This window comes from Populus euphratica, unplaced genomic scaffold (genome assembly GCF_000495115.2).
Source record: "Populus euphratica unplaced genomic scaffold, PopEup_1.0 scaffold14.1, whole genome shotgun sequence".
NCBI classification, from domain to species: domain Eukaryota; kingdom Viridiplantae; phylum Streptophyta; class Magnoliopsida; order Malpighiales; family Salicaceae; genus Populus; species Populus euphratica.
In genome coordinates this window covers 130,127-154,678 of record NW_011499876.1, presented here as the reverse complement: position 1 = coordinate 154,678, position 24,552 = coordinate 130,127, and the positions used below count along the sequence as shown (strand labels likewise).

The 24,552-nt window shown below is 32.3% G+C and overlaps 2 protein-coding genes, 1 long non-coding RNA gene and 1 other non-coding gene across 4 annotated transcripts; 1 reads left to right on the top strand and 3 right to left on the bottom strand.

Moving 5' to 3' along the window:
- On the top strand, positions 1-4,085 carry RPL9 (ribosomal protein L9). Its single transcript, XM_011029965.1, has 7 exons — positions 1-282; positions 463-590; positions 1,699-1,744; positions 1,825-1,922; positions 2,012-2,059; positions 2,859-3,046; positions 3,850-4,085. Exons 1-6 carry the CDS (start codon positions 127-129, stop codon positions 2,977-2,979), a joined length of 597 nt encoding a protein of 198 aa, XP_011028267.1. The 5' UTR covers positions 1-126; the 3' UTR covers positions 2,980-3,046; positions 3,850-4,085.
- Positions 2,942-23,630, bottom strand: LOC105128351 (uncharacterized). The gene is made up of 3 exons (XR_842838.1): positions 23,619-23,630; positions 12,995-12,996; positions 2,942-3,099 (listed from the first exon to the last, which is right to left on the bottom strand). It is a non-coding gene; the product is annotated as an uncharacterized LOC105128351 (long non-coding RNA).
- Positions 4,680-4,752, bottom strand: TRNAV-UAC (transfer RNA valine (anticodon UAC)). The gene has a single exon. It is a non-coding gene; the product is annotated as a tRNA-Val (tRNA).
- On the bottom strand, positions 13,468-14,748 carry LOC105128350 (zinc finger protein ZAT5). Its single transcript, XM_011029966.1, has one exon. The coding sequence runs from the start codon at positions 14,557-14,559 to the stop codon at positions 13,624-13,626; it is 936 nt and encodes a 311-aa protein (XP_011028268.1). The 5' UTR covers positions 14,560-14,748; the 3' UTR covers positions 13,468-13,623.
- Positions 23,631-24,552: the final 922 nt, after the last annotated feature.

The following is a 24,552-nucleotide window of genomic DNA, read 5'->3' as shown; positions in this document are numbered from 1 at the left end:
AAAAAAGGGCACAAACTTGGAGAGGAGGTTCTTTTTTGTCAAAACAGTACACGGGTTGAGCACAAGAGCCCAACGGATAAGACCAGGGAAACGAAGAGCACAGCAGGTTTTTTTGTGTGTCGGAAAATGGCATCACCATTTACAGGGGCAACAACTCTTTCATGCACTTCTTCTTCTTGGCTTCACGGTTTTGTCGGACCCGCAAATGAAATCTCCAAGTTCCCAGACAAAAGAATACCTATGTTGGTTTTAGCTCAGAAGAAAGCCAAAAAGACAAGAAAGGTAACAATCAAATTGCACAATCTGAATTGGGTTCTTGTAATGTGCTCTCACACTGTGTTTTCTTGAAAGAAAGATTCAATCTTGGTTTGTTTTTTATGGCTACCAAAGAGAGAGTCTCTTTGGTTTTAGTCTTTTTAATTAATGGGGTTTTGGGCATTGCTGTTATTGTTGTTGTGTTAGATAATATTGAAAGAGGATGTGACAGATTTGGGAAAGAAAGGGCAACTAGTTGATGTCAAGGCTGGCTTTTACAGGAATTTTCTGCTGCCTACAGGCAAGGCTCAGATTGTCACTCCTGGTTTACTCAAGTAAGGTTTAACTTGACCATTATACATTGATTTTCTTATGTCTTAATTTTTGTGGAGAAACTTATCATCCATTTTTTGGAGAAATTAACATCTTCTCAATTCGAATGAGATATTGGTGGCTTAAATATGCCGGTTAAAAGTATTCATCCCATGAACATGCTATGCAGTAGGTGGCCTGTGCAGATGTTTAAGCTGGAATATCCCTCTGAAAATGAGATGGTGCTACTCAAAATATGGAATTTATAATAATTCATTGTAACACTCCTCATTCATCTATACCTGACAGGGAGGCACTGTTTTTGGCTAACCTGACTCCCCATATCGATGATCTGATAGCTAAAAGCCTCCGGTGGCTTAACAAGCATCTCTTGAACTACTAAACATCCATTATCTTGCATGACAAACTTTGTCCAACTGATGCTTCTTCTCGTGACTACTGTGGATGGTAAAACACACACACAACTCAACTATGGAAACTATAACTTGAGTGAACTTTTGAGAAATCATTAGAATTTGTGATTTTCATAATTGAGTTGGTGGAGGAGGAAGACCAATGTAGCCGACTTCAATTGATGGAGATTGAAGTATAGTTAAGTTGAGCTTTGTGGTTCCTTTTATCTTCTTCCATGTTCATTTTGGGAGAGAAACAGGCAAAAAAAAAAAACCATGATCAGTCCCGCAATTGAACTGTACTTGGTTTCTTTTAACCCTTCTCATAGCACTTCTTAGAGGAATAGTGATTTATTTCCCTGTAAACATCAATGGGTATTCAGCAGGCATTGTGGATGAGCATCTTTGTCATGCTTGGATCTTTTTTCTTTTTTGATTGCATCCACTTGTAGATTACCTTGGAAGTTTAATTGGAGCCTTCTGGAAATGTTTGTAGTTGAGAGGTTCAAAAGTATTACCCATGGAGATGAATCTACAGATTGAGCCTATATGCAAGAGCTTTAGATTCAGGTTGCACATCATAAGAATTCAAGTTTTGTGTGAAGTTTATGTTTATTGAAATTTCCTGATGACAAGTATACATGTTAAATTTTGTTTGTTTTAAGACTATTTATTTCCTGATCCAATATTAATTTGACTGCACTCTCTTGATTTCCAGGGAAATGCGGATGGAAGAGGAAAGAATTGAGGCTGAGAAAAAACGGGTAATGAAATGCTGCACATATCTGTCACTATTAATTGTCTATCTTGTGTGCCTTTTCTTTTAATTGCTATCATTCTGCAGGTAAAAGAAGAGGCACAGCAGCTGGCACTCATATTTGAAACTGTTGGAGCATTCAAGGTCAAGCGCAAAGGGGGAAAGGGAAGACAGATATTTGGGACGTGAGTTGAATCCAGAGCAACCTTTTGTTTCTTATGTTACGCATGGTTCATTTTCTGCATATGGTATCTAAATGAATGTATTTTGGCAGTGTAACTGCTCAAGATCTTGTTGATATAATCAAGGCACAGATTCAGAGGTACTGTTTTCCACTCTATGCAGATTTACCACCATGCAGACACTTGCCACTATCATGAACATTGTAAATTGAGCCTGGAAACTTGTTAGTAACTCCGGAAACATATGCATTTCTTTTGTCAAATTCTTAAGATAGGTTCTGTAGTTATGCAAATTTTTCATGAACCTTAGAATAATGATTATAATTACATGTGCTATTTTGTAATTGAGGACACTACAGCCACTTCCCTTCTTTCAGCCAAAAAAAGCAACTTCTTACATGTTATTTCAGTGTTGAATTCTAAATTTTTGTCTTCCTTTTAGAAGATGCAAACATGTGAACAAGTCCACACTACGCTCAGTTTGATTCCATTATGAGAGAAGATATTATTAATAATTATGATGTCCTGAAACCAATGGTTAGAGTAAATAACACTTTGAAATGTAATCCAGAAAGACAGTCCTTGCATACCTTTATTAGTCACTTTCAATTTGCTGCCATTCAATTGGAACTTTCAAATATACACCATATGAGCTCAAAATAGTATTGAGGTGTAAGATATGGGATGTATTTTTTTCATGTTGTGCATGCAATCTGTATCTTTTTTAATCCTCTGGTAGTATTTTGCCAATATTTTAGCTATCAAGATACAAATAGAGTGTTCTTAACCCAATGACAGTTCAGCTCGCACCAGGCATGTGTGCACATGAAGGTGTCTTTATTGGTGGGATGGCATGCACAAACATACACGTATACACATACACATCTTTCCCTTCCATGCCCCTGTTTTTTGGTTATTGATTTCTTCATTGATCCATAGGGATGTGGACAAGCGGATTGTTTCTCTTCCTGATATCAGGGAAACAGGAGAATACATTGCTGAACTTAAGCTTCACCCAGAAGTTACTGCTCAGGTGAGGTTGAATGTCTATGCTAACTAAGGGCAAGCAACTTTTGGAGCCACTCTTTGAATGGGGACTGTACATGTGAACAACTAGCATCAGTAAGGTATGTGAGCACCATCTCCTTGTTAAAATCATTCGAAGAGAGGAAATAGCATCCTTGCTATGGATCCCTGCAATCTGAATACCTAACAACATTTGGTGTGTAAATTCCACAATTTCTTATTAAGTGTATAGTGAACTTGTTGATTCCTTTGCGATTCAATCTCCTGCCTCTTAGGACTCATCTCGAGCTCACATGTCAAATAGAAGATATTCAGGCTTTTAAATTTCTACCTTAGATGAGGAATTTGGTTGCTCTGTATTTCATTTTACTTTTTGTAGATGTAATTTTGAAAAACAAGTCATTAGATAAATAACAGTTCTATTGTTCAGCAGCCCAAGAAGAGAAAAGATAGGTATTACCAAAATGTAAGACAGAAGTAGTTGAAAAATAAAAAAATAGCAGCCTGGATCCTCACATATTGTAATGTGCCAGACTGTCTTTATATCACCTTTAGAGTTTTAAACTTATTTAGCCTGATCAAGACTACTCTACAATTCTAGGGGGGGGGGAAATTCTTTGCCATTCAGATTCAGTGACCAGGATGCAGAATTGCTTCGTAAAATACTCATAACAAATATTTGAGGATAACCTGACATATATCTTTCCCTAATTACTGACACGGAGCCTTATAAAATAGGATACCAAGATTCCACTCTCCTTAAGTTCAATTGGCTTATTCTATACTACTACAGGATGGTTAAAAAAGAAATCATTGGATATCATTTGTTGAGGCTTTCGACAATTTATATATATTTTCTGTCTGTCTATGAAATTAATGAATTTGCTAAACTTTTTTATCGCAGGAGCATTGGAAAGTGCAAATTAGTTATTTGTCTGGACAGTAGAGATGTATACTTCTCATTTTACGTTGCAGCCAGCTTTTGTTGTTTCATGTTCATTCTTTTTTCTTTTTCACATGTAGCTTTCTCTTGGGAAGTTCTCTAATGTTAAATCTTTTCACTTTAACAGTACATTCTGAGAATTGCAAGTTCATACTTTTGGAATGCTTTTCTTTTATTTCAAGGGATTAGTTTCTCCATCCATGTATGCCGATGCGTGGGGATCTTATGTATGCAGTTGTATGCAATGCGATTTGATACAAGTTTTGTTTCTGAGAAATGCACAATCATACATGTATGATAAGTGTGCATATATATATATATGGGCGGATGTTGCATAAGCCGTATGTGCTCCTTGCATGAAGGATTCTATTTGGACATGCATCTTAATCACTTGCTCTGTGTTGTTGATCAAGCCCTGCGTTTCCTAGGCTTGTATTCAGATGAGGTGCATGCAGATTTAATAGTGTTTGCTAATTTGGTTTTGGTATTTATGGCTTTGGTAAGCATAGCTTGCAATTTCTGTGTCGTTTTCTAGAATTATTCAAAGACAACGGAACAAAGACAACGGAATTGAATGGAAGGAACATAAGCAAAATGATGGAATTCTTTTTCTATGGGGGAAAAAAAAAGCTCTTTTTAATGAGATGAAATGGTATGTGCTTGGTGCTTACAATTAAAACCTGAAATATTGCAACTAAAGTTGCCCAATACCCTATGAATCCATGATCGAAAACAAGGGAGGGAGAAAAATTTAACTTAAAAAGGATTGATATACATAATTGTAGAATGACTGTTGCTGCCCAGGATCGAACTGGGGACCTTTAGTGTGTAAGACTAACGTGATAACCACTACACCACAGCAACCTGAACGATCGTGTTCGAGGTTTAATTAATGAAAAAGAAAGTCTAACTCATGAAAGCACTTCCTATGGTTGGTTAATGATTCATGATACAGAGACAAAGATAAAAACGATTGAAGTATATTTGGTTGGAAGAATAAGAACAAAGATATAAAATTTTTAAAATAATTTTAAAATAAATTTTTATTATTCTAAAATATAAAGAATAAGGGAATATGTTTTATTGTCGTATTTATCTTTGTTTTTATCCTTTGATTCAGTAATCAAACACTATCTCCATCACGTCAGCTTCAGTACCCCCTCCCCATCTTGTTTTATTGGAATTATATTGAATTCTATTGATGATAAATCTTATTCATAGGCCTCTTTAAGGAAGGTGTAAGATGTCATCCACATGAATGAGATAATGATTTATTAAATGGTTTAATAATTATTAATGCTAAAACGAGCCTTATTGGTGGTTAATAACTGCACACTTGATGAATATGTAATATAAAGAGTATTTATAAAACTTGTCCTCTCTTTAATTATGAGGTTCTAAGATTATTAGTATTACAATTTTTATTTGATTTTACAGGTTTATAGTTAGAGAATTGCTTGTACGTGGTATCAAAACATTATGTCTAGGAACTCATGGTTTTCTATTCAAAGATTATTGTTTATGAACCCTATATTTTAATGAGGGATTTTATTTTATTATTCTATTGCATATTATGATAGTTTTTGTTATGAATGATCGATAAAATATTATTAATATTATTATGTATATTTACATGGATTAAAAAAATAAATAAAGAAAAGAATTGGATTAAATCACCAAATACACGATTCAGATTATGAGAATAAGATAATTTCATAAAATACAAAATAAAAAATAATATTAAAAACTCAACCCCCAGTCAATTTAATGTTAAATAATAAAATTTAAAAAAAAAACCTTGACCTGTGTCATCCCATTAAACATATGACCCAAAATATATGACTGAGATAATTTTTTTAAAAATTTTATGAAATTTAATCCTCAACTACTGGATGTTGAGAAATGAAATTAAAAAAAAATTAATTTTAAAAAAAAGATATATAAAAAAAATCAAAATCAACAAGAGCTAACATTTTAAATTCATGACTGTGGTCATGAGATTATCATTACTAGATAGAAGTAAGATTATTAATTTTGTTTCATTCTGCTCAGAATAACTAATATATCTTGTATCATGTAAAAAAAAACAACCAGAAATAAATTTTATCTCATTTTGAATCTTGATTATTTCTAGATTTTTTATCCAAATTCTGGTTGAGATGCTCTAGTTTTATTTTACCTGTTCTGTTTTGTGAATATTTTTTTTAATTTTTTCCCCTAATTTTATCTTATTTTTTTGTTTTTTTTCAAGTTTTTTATTAATATTTTTTAACAATTTCATCCTCTAAAATTAAATTGATTACAATTAAGTTTTTAAATTGAAGTCTAGTTTATGATTCAATAGGTTGCAAGTTTTTAAAAGACTAAGGTTAGAAGATTCACATGAGTCATCTTATTTTTATTCTTTTTTTTAGATAATATTTTCTTTCCTTTTCCTTTTTTTAAGTTTTACTCTTTTATTTTTTTGTGGTTTTTTATTAGGTTATTTGATAATTTAGATAGACTTATATATGATTTTTATTTTATTTTTTAATTATTTAAATTTTCACTTGAACTAATAAATTAAAATTTTTATTTTTTTAACCTATTACCTTTTTTAAGTTCAAAAAATTTCGTAATTGAGAACCAAAATGGAAGTTTCTTTCTGTATCATTGTGAGAAGAAGTTATTTTTTCACGCATAGATTAAACGCAACCACATATCTAGCATCTTTGGTTATGCTGTGCTGGCAAAGACACGTGTATCCTGGCACCACTTGAGGAGTAGGGTGGGGCACGCAAAGCTACTTTTCTTTTCTTTTTGTTTCTTCTATTTCCGCCCTTTTCTTGCGCCGCTAGAATTTGCTTTCTGCCTCTTTCTCGTAGAAGCAGCAAGTAGCAAAATAGTTCAAGTAAACTGTTTTATTTTCAAGTAATTAGCCATACATTTCCTTGCACGTGTAACAAGAAGAGCCATGTATAATTTGTATAACAAGAGTAGCCATTTATATTTTGTGGTGTGCCGTGTGAAGACACGTGCTTGGCGTCGTCCAACCACCATGATCATTGCGTTATATTACACACACACACACACACACACACACACACACACAAAACCCACCATGATCATTCAAAATTTCTTTAAGGTGCATCTCGAGATTTTTTAACATTTTTTTATTTATTTTTATCAGAGTTTTTTTATTTTTTTTATTATAAAATGCTTAATTGAGGTATAATTTTGTATTTTAACAAATATTAAATATAATAAAAAATTAATATATAAAAACACCCATATCTTTTATATATTACATGTGACGACATAAGTTAGTAGTCAAACAATAACTTTTAGAAGGTTATTGGAAGCACCACAACACCTTTTTTTTAAGGGCATGGAGTGGTTTAGGTGATGATAAATTTGTTTTCCTTTCCCTTACTTGAAATTTACACTGATTATTTAAAATTTTAAAGTTATTTTTTTATTTAATATTATTTCAACTTTGATCATTGTTGTTTTAATTTTTAATTTTTATTCTTGATTCTTTTATTAAATTTTAATTTCATCATTTGATACACAATTGTAATTATAATTTTTTTAAATTTAATTTTTAATTTTTAATTTTTATTCTTTTGTGAATTTAATTTTTTCTTTTAATTTCCCCTTTAAATTCAAGTTTTAATTTTTCCTCCCATTTATTTCTTATTTTATATTTGGTTTTTATTTTTTTAATTGATATTTTTTTATCCTTTTATATAATTGACTTAAGTTATGAGTTTGAAAAGTTAATATGATTTTACATCAATTTTTTTTACTTATTTTTTTTATTTAATGTTGTTTATTTTGAAAAACAAACTTTATGATTTTATCTCATGACATGGACAACATGTTTGTTTGGTTAACTCAATTATTTTTAGGTTATTTTTCTATATATTTTCTTGATTTTGTCCTTCAAAGTTGAGTTAAGTTTTGTTATTTTTTCTATTTTGTTTTTTATTATGTTATCTCATTCACATGATTTGATTTATAAAGTTTGATGAACTTAATCAAGTTTACATGTTTATTTTTTATTTATTTTTCTTAATTTTTTATTTTTTTTAATTTCAATCTTCTATATTTGAATTGTTAGGGGTGAACCATCTTTTTTTTTTTTCACTTTGTTTCTTATATTGTTTGCTCAACTTTGAGAATTTGAATTGCGAGTTATGCTAACTCAAATTGATGTAAAATATTTTATTTTATCATTTAAATTTTATTTTTTAATTTTATATTATATTATAATTCAACTTCTTAATTTTTTATTATCCTTTTTTTTTAAATTTGGTTCATTTATTTTCGTTGCTTTATCTATTACATAAATGAATGAACATGGATTTGTTTCTTCTTTAAAACATGCTTGCAGCGCCCATCGGATTTTTACACTCTACCCAGTTAGTGGTAAATTGCGTACCACCTATCCAATTAAAGCTAACCCCAATCTCTTAACTATACTAATATTACATCTCCTATGTTTTTCACCAAGAAGGAAAGACCCCACCCACTATTGAAAAAGTACATATACGAGCAAGCTTAGTTAGCTACATCTGCTCAATAAATTATAGCAAGATCATGTGTGATCCAGCCTGATTTGCTTGCTCAATGAGTGGATTAAACGCCTATTTTATTACTCTTAAGCGCTAATCAATACTCCTACTATTGAAGGCGACTAACAAAACAATGCCAGTTTTAGTCATTGGAAATACCGACAGGACAAGTCAGAGGCAGCCTGCAGCTCCCACAAGGAATCTGCATTCTACTACAGGATTATTAGCAAAATGCTATGTGTTGTCAAGTGATATGAATATTAATAGATTAGTAGAGTTCTGCACTGGCAGTTAATTTAATTTAATTTAATTCCGTAATAAAATTTCGAAAGGCGTGAAGTTTAATGTCGTAGCCAGCGAATTTGATGTTTAATTTTAACTTTTTTTTTTCAACTTGATAAATAATATAATTGCATCACAATTCATGAAACTATATGTTAAATTAAGTCTTACTAATTTTTTTATAGGATTTGTTTTTCATTGTCTTGCGTCACTCTCAACTTCTTTGGACCAAATAGATTGTAAAATGTACATTATTTCTGAAAGAATTTTCTTATATTAAAAAAATTCAATGAAAAAGAATTTATAAACCAAATTATGATTTTATACATATTTTTTTGTTATGTCTAATGACCCAATTTACAACCATATAATAATTACAAAAATAATTATTATTTAAAAATTTATGTTTTATTAGTTATAGTCTTTCTCGTCAAGGTTAAAAATGTCTTGACTTCTACCATCAAAATACATGTATCTTGTTATATTATCTTTGATGAGTTTTTGTTTTCCTATACAAAGTTTATATCAAGAGTGTGTTTAGTATTATTGTAGCTTTTATAGTTGTGATTTGAAAAAAAATATTTTATAAAAAGTATTTTTAATTGAGATTGATTTTATATTTATATATGTTTTGTTAAAACTATGATTAAAATTAAAGTTAAATAAAAAGTAATTTAATATGTTTGGTGATATATATTAATATTAATAATTTTTAATTTAAATATTATAAATTTAACTACTGCTATTATATCATGAAATAAATAATACTTTATATAAAAAAAATTTATTATTTCATCAAACTATCATAATTTTATAATATATAAAATTCATCTAATAAAAACTATAATTTTCATTTTTTTTTAGCGTACAAAAAATCAGGTAAAATATTATTAGTAACAAAATTAGAATTACGATCAAATTCTGCAAAGACTATGTCATCATGTGATCTTTTTTAAATTTATATAGTGTCATTGAATAATATTAAGACTATGTCATCATGTGACTTTCTTTTAATTTATGTAGTGTCATTAAATAATATTAAATACTATTTTTTTAATAAAATATATTTTTAAAAAAATTAGATTTTTTATTATTCATGTGAAAAATATAAATAAATAAATTTATTATATTCATGTAAAACGTGTTAACAAATAAATTTACAGGGAGAATTAATTCACTTAACAAATAAAAGTGAACAATAATAGTAAAGCAGGTATAACTTGCTTTTCTCCTCAAGCTGTGTTTTTATACTATTTTTGGTGGGTCTCGTGAACTAAAAACATTGCTTTCCATTTTATCCAAACAGCATAAATTTATGGTTTCTTCAAAACGTAACCGCTGCCATCTATTCATTCTCCTCCATCTGACATTGTATCCCGGCCCTTCAACTTGCATCCTTCACCTACACATTCACTAACCTTATCTATAGGTAACGCCAACTATCAAAATCCTTCAACACCACTTATATGTGATCAGTTGCCACTTCACTCTATCATGGCACAACCCTTACATGATCATGCCAGTATTGTTGAGCAACATGCTACTCCTATTTAGTGACTAATGATCCCCTGACAGTCCCTCATCATTTGCCATAACATCCTTATCATGGCGCGCACGATCACTTGGGTATCAAATTAATAGCCTCAAACCTAAATTACCATATGTTGGGTGTGTTAATTATCCTCCTCTACAAGTTATTTTTGCTATCATTAACACTCCTTCTGATGAATCTAGCTACTTCACAGAAGCCTTCAAATCTCCACACAAGTGTGATGCCATGCACACTGAATTTAATGCCCTCATTTAGACTGGCACTTGGGCCTTAAGACCACCATCCTTAACTTACGACCTCATTGGCAGCAAATGGGTCTACAAAATTAAGAAACGTGCAGACAAGAGCATTGACAGATATAAGACACGTCTTATTGCCAAAGGTTTCCATCAACAATAAGGTGTAGACTATTCAAAGACCTTAAGTTCAGTGGTCAAACCAAGCACAACCTGTTTGGTTATTTCTCTTGTTGTGTCTAATAATTAGCCACTACATCAACTGGATATTCAAAATGTATTTCTTCATGGTTTCCTTGAAGATGATGTATATATGCACGAGCCATAAGGGTTTCTTCATACGGAATATCCATATCATGTCTGTAAACTGAAAAGGAGAATTATGACCTTTGGCAGGCCCTAAGGGCTCGGTTTTCCAGACTTACTTATCAGTTGCGTCAGCTTGGTTTTGAGAGCTTTAAAGTTGACACATATCTGTATACTCTTCTACAAGGCAATGTCCAAATCTTCATTCTCATTTATGTGGATGATATAATTGTTACTAACTCTGATAATAGTGTTATTGATAACTTGATCTACCAGTTATCTATGGTTTTTCCAGTCAAGGATTTAGGGTTTATCCTTTTTTCTTACTGTGGAAACTCTATGTGATGGTGATGAGTTATTTCTGACACAAAGAAAATATATTGCAGATTTGCTTCTTAAAGTCAATTTTGACAAAGTAAAACCATGTACAACTCTTATGTTCTCTACCTATCACCTTTCAAAATTTGAAGGTTCTGATTTCAGTAATCCTACACTCTATAGAAGCACTGTTAGAGCTCTATATTATCTTGGTTTCACTCATCCAGATATTATCTACAATGTTCATCATGCCAGCAAGTTCATGCATCAACCTAAGGAACCTTATTGATAGGCTGTCAAATGTATTCTTAGATATCTCAAGCATACTATATTTTGGTCTTTGTTTTACTAGACAAGCTAAGCCATCTCTTCGTGGATTTAGTGTACTGATTGGGCTAGAGATAGTGATGATCACTGAGTGTTCGTTCTAATGGCCATAATTTGATTTTTTCACATTTGTAAACAATAGTAAACAGCAACAGTAGTAGCACTGAATCTGAGTATAAATCTTTGTCAAATACAGCAACAGAAATTCAGTGACTTCAATTTGTTCTTCATTGTTTACACTTTACCTTATGTAGTTGTTTGAAGCTATGGTTTGATAATATTGGTGCCAGATACCTCTTTTTATCGTCCAAAGATCACTTGGTGGACGTACTCACTAAAGCTCTTAATGCTAATCATTTTACTCTACTGCGTTTTCAATCTTCAAGTGCATGAACCACCCTTTTGATTGCAGGGGGATATTGAAGCACCCACAACTAATGGATATGCGTTAGCTAACAATCTTGGAATAACCAAAACTCAAAATCATATTGTTAGCTGTCAAACTGGCCCAATAGATCATGATGAATTTGTTGCCATAGATCATGGGATTTGGTTTTTCAGTTTGTATTCAAATAAATATGAACAATGTACAACACACAAAAGACATCCATTGTATTGTATATAGGTGACGTTACACGTATATTAAATCAATAGAATACATCCTAGCTGTTTTATTCTTCATTCTTCTCTCCTCAGGTATTCTACAAAAAGTAATGGTGGTGGTGGTGTTATTGATGAGGATGGTGGAATGTGGAAATGTTTTGTGGCCATTATATTTTTATTTTTTTAACTCCTTCATATAACACATACGTATATAATTGCTAAACTTCTTATTAAATATTATTTTATAAAAAGAATGTTTTTTTTATTATATATATATATATATTAAATTAATTTATTTTATGAAATCTTCTATCAACTATTTATCCTTCTAAATTTTCACAAGTTTATAAAATCTTCTATACTAGCTTTTAAACGAATTTGCTTATAAGTTCAAGCCTTTAAGCCGACTCATGAACCCTAAGAAGCTTAATCGAGTCTGCTCATAAACTTTAATGAGCCAAGTATAGCTAAGCTCAAATTCGATTTATTTATAAAAGAGCTTTAAAAATAAGCTTGCATAAGCTCATCATTTGTTAACAAATAAGTTTGAATCAAGCTCTTAGCGAGTGAAGCTTCAAGCTACTTATGAGTGGCTCGGCTCCTTTGAGCCTTATCATTAGGCAACATGTTATGTAGTGTTGGTTGGATAGGGTAGTCTTTGTGTGGTGATGGCGGGATGGTTGGCACCGCGTAGCCGTTCTAGATTGCAATTATTCCATTATAGTCTCCTATAAGTTTAATTAATGACCTAGCTAGAGAATTAGAGTGTTTGTTGCTTTTGTGATTGATCACATGCATTAATTGTATTTTAACCTTATTCAGTTGGCTTGGGCTTTAAAATCTTCAATGAGTTGTGAGAGCTCTTTGAGGCTATAATATCATATTAAATTTGATAGTTGAGTCCTATGGTAAGTGATCCATTCAACATCTTTTATTTTAATCGATATTTTTGTATTTATTCAATATGAGATACATTCATTGACGTTGTAATTAAGGGCTTTTCATAATATATTTTGGCTTGTAAGAAAAGGGTTGGTGTTTTTTTTCTAACTCTTATAAAAATTTGAAGCATGAAACCAAACTACAACCAGCAATTCCTATTATTTCTTTTGCTTTATTGCATCATTTTTTTTATAAAAAAAAACGCTCGTATTCGGAGAACCTAATCCACGAGTTATGGTTGTGGTACAGGTGGGATGCCGAACCATAGCCATGCCCACCCATGTCTCTCTCTTTGGAGTGCTGCACATATATAGCTATCCCACTTAGAAACAACCCAAAAATTTTATTTTAAAGATTGTAAAAAAAAAAAAAGATGATAAAGATGCCTCCCATCACTCACTTTTCGTGAATGAAAGGCAACCATGAACACTAACCGCTTACTCACTCAAAGTATTCATTCTTCAAAATTAAACTTAGTTAATGCTAACACTTGAAGCTAAACAGGAAAGAATTGAAAGAATTTGGATAGTAATGAATTATAGTAAAGTATATAGGAATGGTAAAATTAAAATAATTGACATGATTAATCCCTGTGGATCTTTTTAGTATTTTTCTAGTAATGGCAATCCACCAAGGCTGTGGCGGAGAACACTAGTGCTTGCCGGGTTGACGTGAATTGGAAATTGGATTCACGAAGGTGATGATCATCCTCGGGAGCTGGTAGATTAAGATCCAAGGCCAAAATATTTTTTGGCTTGATCTGATGATGATCACCATGAATATTAGACTCAGCGGTAGCACTGGATGAATCAGTAGTGATCATGCCCGCCTGGTTGCCTGTGTTAGCCCTGTGCCTTCTCATGTGACCGCCAAGAGCTTGGCCAGACATGAACTCCGAGCCACAAATTGAGCACTCATGAGTCTTAGCCTTGTTACCCTGAAAACCCTTGTTGACGTTATTGTTGTTGTGGCCTATTTGGAGAGAAAGAGAAGGATCAAGGTTACTCCTTTTAATCAATTGACAAACGCCAAGATCCTCCATTGATGCCACCACAGGACCTTTTTTCTCTTCCGCTGTGGCTTTAGGCTTTTTGTGACTGGCTCTGTGCCCACCTAAGGCTTGGAATGATGGGAAACTCCGGTTACAAGTTTTGCATTCGTATACAAAGAAACCTGCCTTGTTAAGAGTTGGTGTGGACATGTCTGATGATTTCCGAGCTCTAAATTTCTCCACTTCACCGCTTTTGTGTTCATGAATTTGCTTTGGACGGTCACCTTGTGCTAGTAGAATCAAGCAATTAGCGATATCTTCTTCTTCTTCTGTCCTCTCAGAAACCTCACTAGAAGTTGTAGGGGAGGAAATTGAACCGTGCTCCTCTATAAGCACTCCTCTTTCTCCTCCGCCATCACCGCCACCACAACCACTTGATGAGCTAGAGGTCATCACCATATACGGGGACGATGACCTTTGGCGCTTGGTGCGTTTGCCTTTAATGATCTGAGTAAGATCATTAGACCCCACGAAATCATCTTGAGCTTCCATATCCATCCCCAAAGATCTTATGTGTGAAATACAGTTTGAGAGATGCGATATGCCCAAGTGACCTAACAAATTAAGAAGGGTTCGTAGAGAGTGAAAAAAGAAAAAACGAAAAAGAAAAGAGGACTGCAATAGAGAGTAATGAGGGAAGTTAAGGTGGGGTTTGTTATATATATACAATAGTGAAGGGGTAACAACAGAGAGAGAGAGAGAGAGAGAGAGAGAGAGAGAGACTGTAGTGAAAGAAAAGATGTTTACAAAGCTGTATAGAGTTGCCACAAAGTTTAGTCTACAGCAACCCACACACAAGGAACCAAGATCTTTTCTTGCGTTTCCAACCTTCGAAGTGTTACTAACAAGGAAAGTTTTCACTTTTCATGCGGTATAAATGTATTTCTTTAAATGCTTCAATTAAAATTATAAGCTCTTCGTTTTAATTCATCGAATAAAACTGCACAGATTTAGAAATTGATTGCACGATGCAAGTAAGGGGAAAAAAAAAAACAATGAAGCTTCCATAATCAAGAGGAAAAAAACAATGAAGCTTCCATAATCAAGTGTTTTTTCCTTATTAAAGTAATTTGTTGTTATCTTTTTGGAAACTAGTGAGATTTTAAGTTTTTTTTTTTAATTAGAAAGGCTTGAAATATGATTTTAATTAAACAAATTAACAATTATAGTTAAATTTTTATAAATTATTATCTCTGAGACAATAAAAATTAATTTATCAATTAATCAAAATATCATCAAAACTCCGAAACCAAACATAAATATTATTTAAAAAATTGAGGTCATACTACACACACATGCATCTTTAAGTAATTACAAGAACTGTTTTAAAAGGGAAAAGGGAATTTTAAGTAAGAGTTTGGTTAGATATTAGAGAGAAATTAGAAAGGGCAAAAACATGACAGAGTTAGCAGAGCTCAAGAAGGGCTGGATAGTGTTAACATTAAGAGGCCAGTCTTTCACAGTATGTGAACGAAGTCACGAATAAACTCGAACCCATCAAAAGCAAAGGGCAGTATTTCACGTCAAAAGCATGGGAGCTAGCTTATTAGACTCCATGTCTTGCTAAAGTAAGGTACCATCGCCACCACTGTTTGAGTATATTTGAGATATTCGGCGACCTTTTAAGCAAACCCATTACTCTCTCTCTTTTTTTTTTACCCTCCCTTCATCAACTTGAGTTATTCTGTCTCTCATGTGAAGCTTGTGGGAATAGGGCATGGAGTAAGGGGCACCAAGTGCCCAAGCCAGCAAGAAAAGAAAGATACATTATTACTAGTGACCATGTGTCTAGTTGGCTTTCTGGTATAGGAAGGGTATGTTTACCTTACAAGTATGTGACAGGTATATGTTTTGTTGGAGTCTTGATCAACTGCTCGACTTCATATCTGTCAGGGAATCAATGGTTTTTCTTTGTCTTATGAATATTTAATTTAAGTACTTAGTATGACAAATTCATTTGACGTAGTCCTGATGATGCTCGTTTAATCTACGGTAAAATCAAATGAAGAGGGATTGGTTTGGACAATTAAAAAAGGATTCGACAACCCAGTGGTTCATGTATCATTAACGTTGACCTCGTTAATTTGATCCTCCTCAAATCGATAGAACACAGTTTCGTGGTTAGATGCAGTGGATGCAACATGACGTCATATTTACTTACAGATGCAAGGAATTCTTGCTCGTGGGGTAGCATTTGTTAGAGATATTTGAATCTCTAACGTCATGGTTGTGAGGCAGCCATTGTAAGTATCTAGTAAAAGTACAATTATATATATCATTTTATTTATTTTCTATGATATTCATGATTTAATCTTTTCAGATTTGATTTGATAGTATTATTATATCCTTACATGAAAGCTTTGTATTTAGGTCTTTTGAGCAAGGATTTAATCTTGTTATTTGGAAATGATTGGCATCCATTTAAGTGTTGGATGGTTAAGATCTTCTAATTGAGTATGAAAATACTACGCCTTCCACAATGATCTGAGACACGTTCACATGCATGATTTAATTTGAAAGAAAAGTTTTTTTTTAGTTAATCTTATTAGAATTAATAATACTTCAGAAAACTATATTTCTCGTCCATTAAAAAACCAAATATTTGAAGTATATATTTTTCCCAATCTATTTTCTTATAACTACAAGTTTCAATCTGTTTTTATTTATTTATTTAAATAAGGTAAAGATAGTAACTTAATCTATATCAGTGAAATTACAGTATTTAAATTATATATATATATATATATATATAAAGAACAGCAATTATCAAACCATTAGCTGTAAAGTGAAGGTCAAATAAAAATCATACACCTTAACAATGATACGCTTTGGATTACACATAAAACTATATTGAGCTTGTTCACTCAATAATTAGAGGCGCCATTATAGGGAAGGGAAAATATGGAGAGGACCCAATTATCGGAGGTGGCCATGTACTCAAAACCATGCATGCAAGTCAACAAAATTATTGAACTTGCTCTTCATCATGTTGGCCCTGTGACTATGTGCTATAAGAATCTTTTCACTTATTAATTAAGGTGGCTGTTACATATTCCTGCTTGCAATAATGGATGACGGATTAAGTGGATCAACTAAGTGTTTGCTTACCCATGATCATAAAATCTGTCACGCATCAAATTAACCAAACTCTTAATTGCTTGATTATAAAACAACTGAAAGGGTCATATCGTTATAATATATAGTCGAGATACAATGTGAACCCGAGATTTAAAGTACAGCACATGAATTATTGATGAAGATATTACCTTAAAAACAACACCAAGAACAGTTTATACTAACTCAACAGAGTGTATGTATTATTTTAGGGGAGACAAGGGGGTACAGGAGAGAAGATGGGAGGGCAGCCATGAATGTTTAAATTCACAGGCAATTAGTTGTTATCAAATAATGTCAGATGGGTCAACATTAGAAGGGATAGGGAAGATTCTTAGCGTAGAAAATTGGTTTGGTTTAGTCAGTTGTGAGAGGCACGTAAGGAGATGGTGGGATGCCGCTATGCCCTTGCTGTTGTGCTGCTTTTGTTTCAAGCTAGGTACTAATTGATGGATTACAGAAGTAAAGTATTTACCTTCCTCGTTGATCTCGCTCCCTCGTGTCTTTCTATTGATCAATTGAAAATAATTGTTTCCAATAGTCTAATTAATAATTATTTCGTTTCAGATCTCTTGTGGCTCAAACAAAGAAGAGTCGGCATGTGGAACCGGCAGGGGAAAAAGGGGAGGGGGGGGGGTATACATTCGTTTAATCTATTCTAATCATAGTAATTAAATCCGAAAGTTGATCTGAGTTCAAGTTCAACTTACTGATCGAGTGAGTTGATTTAAATATTTTTTAATGATTAAAATAACATCATTTTGAAATTTAAATATTAAATTAAAATTAACTTAAAGGGATTTCTATTGATCAATTGAACATAATTGTTTCCATTAGTCTAGTTAATAATTATTATTCGTTTCATATCTCTCGTAGCTCAAATAAAGAAGAGTCGGCATGTGTAACCAAAGGGTAACAAGTGGGGGTAAAACAAAACACTTGCCATAAAAAATATATTATTTTAGTCCTATCTAATCATAGTTATGAAATTCAATATTGGAAGTTGATCCGAGTCAAGGAAACACCATTTTACCAAACATGGATGTAAATTTTGGAAAGCATGGGATCGCATGTATCCCAAGAGAAAGGGACGCAAAGCACTAGTGCTTTATAAAACCTTTAGGCTTTCGGTTATTTCTAGGTTTTTCTAACGAGGCTTAGTTAACCCATCAAATTCCATTACACATATGATTTTGGTGACCAACTTGAGATGGGAAGTTGGCTCGACAAGCAAGGAATCTAAGCCCTAGTCATCGCACTATAAGACGAGTAATATTGCTTGCTCTAACACTACACAACACTGAAGTAGTGAACTTAGTACTCACTCCACTTCTCACACAGTCGCTAAAAACAAAACGACTTCAGGGGCCACGAAAAGTCATGAGAGCATGTTAGTTGCAACAAAGCACCTCACGTAATAAAATAACGTCTAGCAAGCAAACCACTCGTTTTGTTTTTCTTATTTTTCTTGGTTGGAATTGATCTACCATAAACTAGCACTACTAGTCTCGTTTATTTTTCTTGGTTGTCAGTGAACTAGTTGTCTTTGAAAGCGAAATCTGAATATTATCCAATCTGTTCGTTTAGGAACCCCAGCTATGAAGGTTTGGTCACCACTCACTACCAAAAAAGAATTAAAAAAAATATGGAGTAAAATATATGAAATTTATCCCTGTAGATACTTTTTTCAACTATTCATTTTTACCGTTATATATACTTTTAATTTGATATGTTAACAGTTGTGTTCTTTGAATATCGTTTAATTGATCTTTCTATTTTTTTTTTAAGGGGATTGATCTTTGTGTTTTTAATGTATTTTCAATTAAAAAATTGTTTTTACAGAAAATCATGCACCGTAAGCATTACCAAACTAATTACACTTCAAGCTGGAAGTAACTTTTTTATTATTATTTTATGATTATTTAGCTTTTAATATGAATTAGTCACAACTAGCACATTTTATCTATTTTTAATATATTTTTTAAGATAATATATTTGGTGATATAGCTCCTATGTAAATGTCAAATATCCTCTCGTGAATGAATGAAAGGTATTTAATAATGTAGTATTTGCATGTATAGTTAACATTGAAACTCACTCGATTGAAATTAGTTATTGAATAATTTGAACAAAATTAGAGAACAAAGGTTAATTAAATAGATTGAAAACACACAAGATTTGATTGATCAAATTAAAAATATCAAGGTAGAAATAAATATTTTACACAAATAAAAGGATAAATTTGCAGGATTTGTCTGAAATGAAACTCTGGTAATATTAATTCGCTGTAGAATTAAAGGGAGGACATTTATAATTTTTTATCTACAACTATTTTCGTCCCTTTGTCTTCCACATATAATCTTCCATAACAAGCTATAATCTTCTTCTGTGAAAAATGAAAAAGAAAATTAAGATTAAAATCTTTTTCAGGTATGCAGTTCATGACACCTACAAGAGTTAATGAACTTTTGGTAGACAATGCCCCTTTCCTAGTGGAATTGTTATCAAAAGTCAGGCCTTTTTTTGCAAGGCTTCATGCTTTTTGACACTGTCCGTGACTATAAAATTGTGTCTGGTACAATCAGTATATACTTGCAAAAGAATCTTCACATTATATAAAGGGAAACTTTACTTTTTTCTGCTTTCGATGAAAAAACGAGTTGCATGTTATAGATACTTTCCTACACAAGTACATAAAAATGAATCCATCGTAGCAACTAGCAAGCAGGTAAAGACACGAAGAGCTTTCCATATTGTGTTTGATTGTGAACTACTAGTGCTGAAATATTTTGTGATTTTATCTATCAAATGATAATGGGTTAATATATTTTGTGCAGGAGAAATGATTGTTTGGGCCACGACAATTTTTATTTATGGATGAAATATCTACTAGACTTCATAGCTCCACAACATACCACATTGTGAAGTGTACAGGAAATTTTGTTCATCTAATGGAAGCAACTGTATTAATGGCTCTTCTTCAGCCTGCTCCTGAGACCTTTGACCTGGTTGATGATTTGGTGCTGTTATCAGAAGATTATATGTGGTGTATCAAGGCCCTCGAGCAGAACTGTTAGAGTTCTTTGAGTCATTAGGATTTCGATTGCCACCACTAAAAGGGGTTGCGGATTTCCTCCGAGAGGTATTATGCTGAAAATGCACAGTTTCTTGTTCACTTTGATTCTTGTCATATGCTACATTCTCACCTTTAAATTAGAAAATTAGCAAATAGTAATAAAAATATAACATATAATATTTCATTATTAATTTCAGATAGATTAAATTTCCAACAGAAATAACAATGAATTACATTTCGTTGGTTATTCTCAATGGAGGAAAAATTCAAAAAAAAAAAAAGTGTCGGTAATTCCATCATAAAGTTGACAAGTCATTATTTACCTGTAGAATTTCTGACATAATAATTTTGTCAGCAAATGTAAGTTATTACAGACAATTCCCTCCCCAATTCCTTTTCTTCTTTCTCCTTTCTCCTGCCAAAAAATAACAACAGGCCCCCTTCATTTTCTCACAAAACTGGTCACCCCAATCCGTTGGTGTCGATCTATGTCTATCTGTAGTGTTAGGAATCTTCATTGAGTTTTTTATGATGCTTCAATACATAAGGGAAGCAAAGACATTTATTTTTTTGTAACTCATTTATATTTAGATTAATTTATTGAGATATTTTGTAATATTTGTAGTTTATTTGTATATTTTTAAGTGTTTTATATTTATTTTTATAGAAAAATTTGTTATATTAATGTATGATTTGTTTTATGTTAAACTATATATATTATTTCCTGTCCAAGAAATTGTGAAAGCAAGAGTGGAAAGATACCTGTCGACTCCGAGCTTTCTGTTACATTTGACAAGTCCAAGAGTTCTTTCAGCTTAGTCAAAAACCAAATATGCCATATCAAGATGGGAGCTACCCAAAAGGAGAAGCTTTGCTGATTAGCAGGCATTGTTTTCTTTACTTTTTTAGGACATGGCAGGTATTGTTTATCTTGTGCTCACAATTATGGTATCTTTCAGCTTTTTTATTGTAGTTGGCAGATGATATATCACAATATGCTTAAAATATAACCCATCTAATTAAATACATGATAATTTTAAAAATTGATTAATAAGTTGAAGTAGTTATAATTATTTGAGATTTTAATATATGATGTTTTAAGAAAATAGAATTTTCAGATAAAAATAGCTTTATTGTGAATTATTAAGTGTATAAGATGGTTTCTAGTTAAAGCACGTATAAAAAATTAGTATTTTTTTATTATTTTAATTTGGTTAGTTTTTTAATTTTAATGAACTAATTGAAAAGCTATACAAAAGAGTGTTTGCGAATATTAAAAAAAGAATGCTATAATTTTATTTAAAAACAACATAAAAATTGAACGATATTTAATAAAATAATATCCAACATATTTTTTTAATTCATTCATTTTAATAAAATCCAACCAAGATTGAAGAAACAAATATATATACATATAAAAAAATGAAGGCAAAAAGGAGGTCAGACACTTGGGCTTAGGTGGGTTAGCATGCTTGACCTAGGAAAAGAAGGCTAGCTAGAAGGGTATATAAGGCTAGACCTATATGTCTGACCATCTTTTTTGTTATTAAAATGGGCAGAGGAGGCGTAGTCACTGATACGATCAAAAGATTTGTCAAAGCATTTTGTGCAGTGACACGACTAAAAGGTTGATGCGTCAAAGCATTTTGTGCAGCGATCACAGTTTGGTGCAAAGAATCAGATCAAAAGGACTCATTGTTCAATTACCATGTATACTGGCAAAACCATTCTATTTGTTTTGCATGCGAAACAAATGGTGTAAAAAAAAATTTATTACATATATATCCTTTTTATTTGTTGTTGAAAATACTTAGACTAACAATAATTTTCTTTTACAGGTTATGATTCTTAGACGCGAATCAAGATTGAGGGAGATTTTTGTAGAAACTCGTATGCGAAATGATGATCGTTAAAAAAGAGATGCAATAACCTGTGGATAGTCAAGTTCAGAAGTTTCTAGTAAGTTAGGTTTCAACAATTTTTTTCTCAAGTTATTTTTTTAAATTAACTAGCTGGTTTTTTTAGAGACAGATACCACCTAATTGTAGGAGAGATACGGGGATAATCATTCTAGTCATCTAGAATTTGATCAAGATTTGTGGTTGGAAACTGGATTGTTAGATGGACTCGATAGAAATCAGGTTTATGATATCTTAAACACTACAACTGGGAATATACAGACATGTCATAGTGTATTAACCGATGGTTCCTCGCATTCATATTTGAGCTCCCAATCTCTAGTTGTCCAGATGATTTTATATGAGAAAAGGTTAAAGCTCAGACGACTCAGCTTACTGTTGAGATAGATCGGCTTAATGCTAAGATGGCTAAAATTGAGCGAGTATACATGGAGTTATTGTCAAATCTTAGTGGTACATGTGGTCCATGTTGCTCACCCAGTCTCAGAGAAGGTCTGTCTTTGTTTCTACCTCATCCTCCTCCTTCTTCAACTTTTTTTTTCTAAATAATTTATATTTTAATTCATAATTTTTAAATTAATAACAAGTATTTAGTTTTTTATTTTAGTTATATTTTTTAATTATTTTCTATTTTGTTTATTTTATATTTTAAAAACAACAATATTAAAAAAATACTGATAAAATTACCAACAGACTAGACCCATCAAAATATTTTAGAGTTATAGAATAAAATTACATGATTTTGTTACTAACAATTATAAATAAAGTTATTGATGAATTAAGTCTTTCAAAAAAATTCAAAAAATTCAAAAAAAATGCAAGAAATGCATCTAACAATATGTCAATTATCAACAAATTAATTCATTTATAATATAAATTAAATTACTGATGAAATTATAAATTGTATTATATATCGATGATATATCATATTCATCAATAGAATCGCCAATATAATAATACAAGTGCATATTTATGTTATGCGTGTGTTTTTTTTTAATCATTAATGTATTTTGGAAAAGCCTACAAGATATTATGTAGAATGAAAAACTCAAAATGAGCAAGAGGGACAAAATTGTAGGGAAGTTAAAACTAAAATCTTCTTGCTAAATTGTCAACCAAAAATGGATAAAACTATTAGGTCAAGTGGTCGCCCTTTCCTGCAGGGTTGTATACTATTAGTGTTGGAGAGCCACTTTGGAAGTTGCAACTAACGACAGGGTAGAAAATTGAGGTGGCCATCCAACCCCACCTTCCCATGTTGACAGCGACTTTATGCCAAGTCCAGCCCTAACAATACCAGCCTTTGCACTCTCTCACGCTTGGCTTGTGAATGAACTGTTTACCCAACATGTAAAGAAAACTCCAATGGTAAATACTATTTTAATAACCCTTTTGTATTGTTGAAGAGGGAAAGCAAGAGACAAGAGATGAAAAAACCGATGGCCAACAACCATATCTATCTCCTCCATGCTTTTGGCTTTTTTCTAGAGATATGTAGAGAAGGCATTTCAATGAGAGAAAAGGGTGGCTTTTTTCACGTCGATGCCCTTATTGTTCATTCTACTTCTTTACTATTTTGATCCCTTTCGTTTTGCACACCTGGCGATGAGCAAGACGAAGACTTGTTGCTTTTCTTTAATGTAGTGAGGGGCATAAGTAACAGATCGTTCACCTGATTAGATTGCTCGCAGAAGCAACAGGTTGATTAGGCACCAATACTTACAAATTTGATTTGCACTTGGCATAAGCAGAGTACCTTGTTGCTTAGAATGATGGCATGAGCTTCCCTGATGTCCTGTGCTTAGGACCATGTCAATTTGATCGGGCACCAGATTTAGAAAAACATCGCTTTTCTTTAGCGAGGGCCAACATTTCGTTACTTTGGCAAGTCAATTTCGAGGCACATGGAGACTGAGTGGCCGACGAATGAATTTTCATTTTTAGATCTTAACAATAAATATGCCCTTGGATCCACCCTTATATATCGATATATAGAGGCTAAATCCTTTTCTGATGGCCTGTTAGTCATCCACATCTAGCCAATTTGTTGTTTTATCTTGGGGTTAACCTGATTAGGTTGCCAAACCTACTAGAAATACTTTCATGGTAATTCTTAATCTATTGACCATCCTTAGATTGCAGGCTTACCATTGTGTGGTTAATGAAGAGGCCAAGCATTGCCAAGCGTGACCAGTGAGGTTTTTATATATACAAGAACAAGGCACTGTAATACCTTTCCATGCAAATAAAATTTTTTGGAGTTTGTATAATTACATGATATCATACATAGAACCTAAATTTGTCAACCAAATTCTTTGCAGCAACATCGATGGATAAAAGAGTGATTAAACCCTCCAGAGTAACTAACAAAATACGACCTCA

What these genes read in the sequence shown, in the direction of transcription:
- RPL9 (XM_011029965.1), top strand. Translation starts at nt 127, where the DNA reads ATGGCATCACCATTTACAGGGGCAACAACTCTTTCATGCACTTCTTCT. An exon ending in GTCACTCCTGGTTTACTCAA is followed by an intron (nt 591 to 1,698) that starts GTAAGGTTTAAC and finishes CTTGATTTCCAG; the next exon opens with GGAAATGCGGATGGAAGAGG. An exon ending in TTGAGGCTGAGAAAAAACGG is followed by an intron (nt 1,745 to 1,824) that starts GTAATGAAATGC and finishes ATCATTCTGCAG; the next exon opens with GTAAAAGAAGAGGCACAGCA.
- LOC105128350 (XM_011029966.1), bottom strand. Translation starts at nt 14,559, where the DNA reads ATGGATATGGAAGCTCAAGATGATTTCGTGGGGTCTAATGATCTTACT.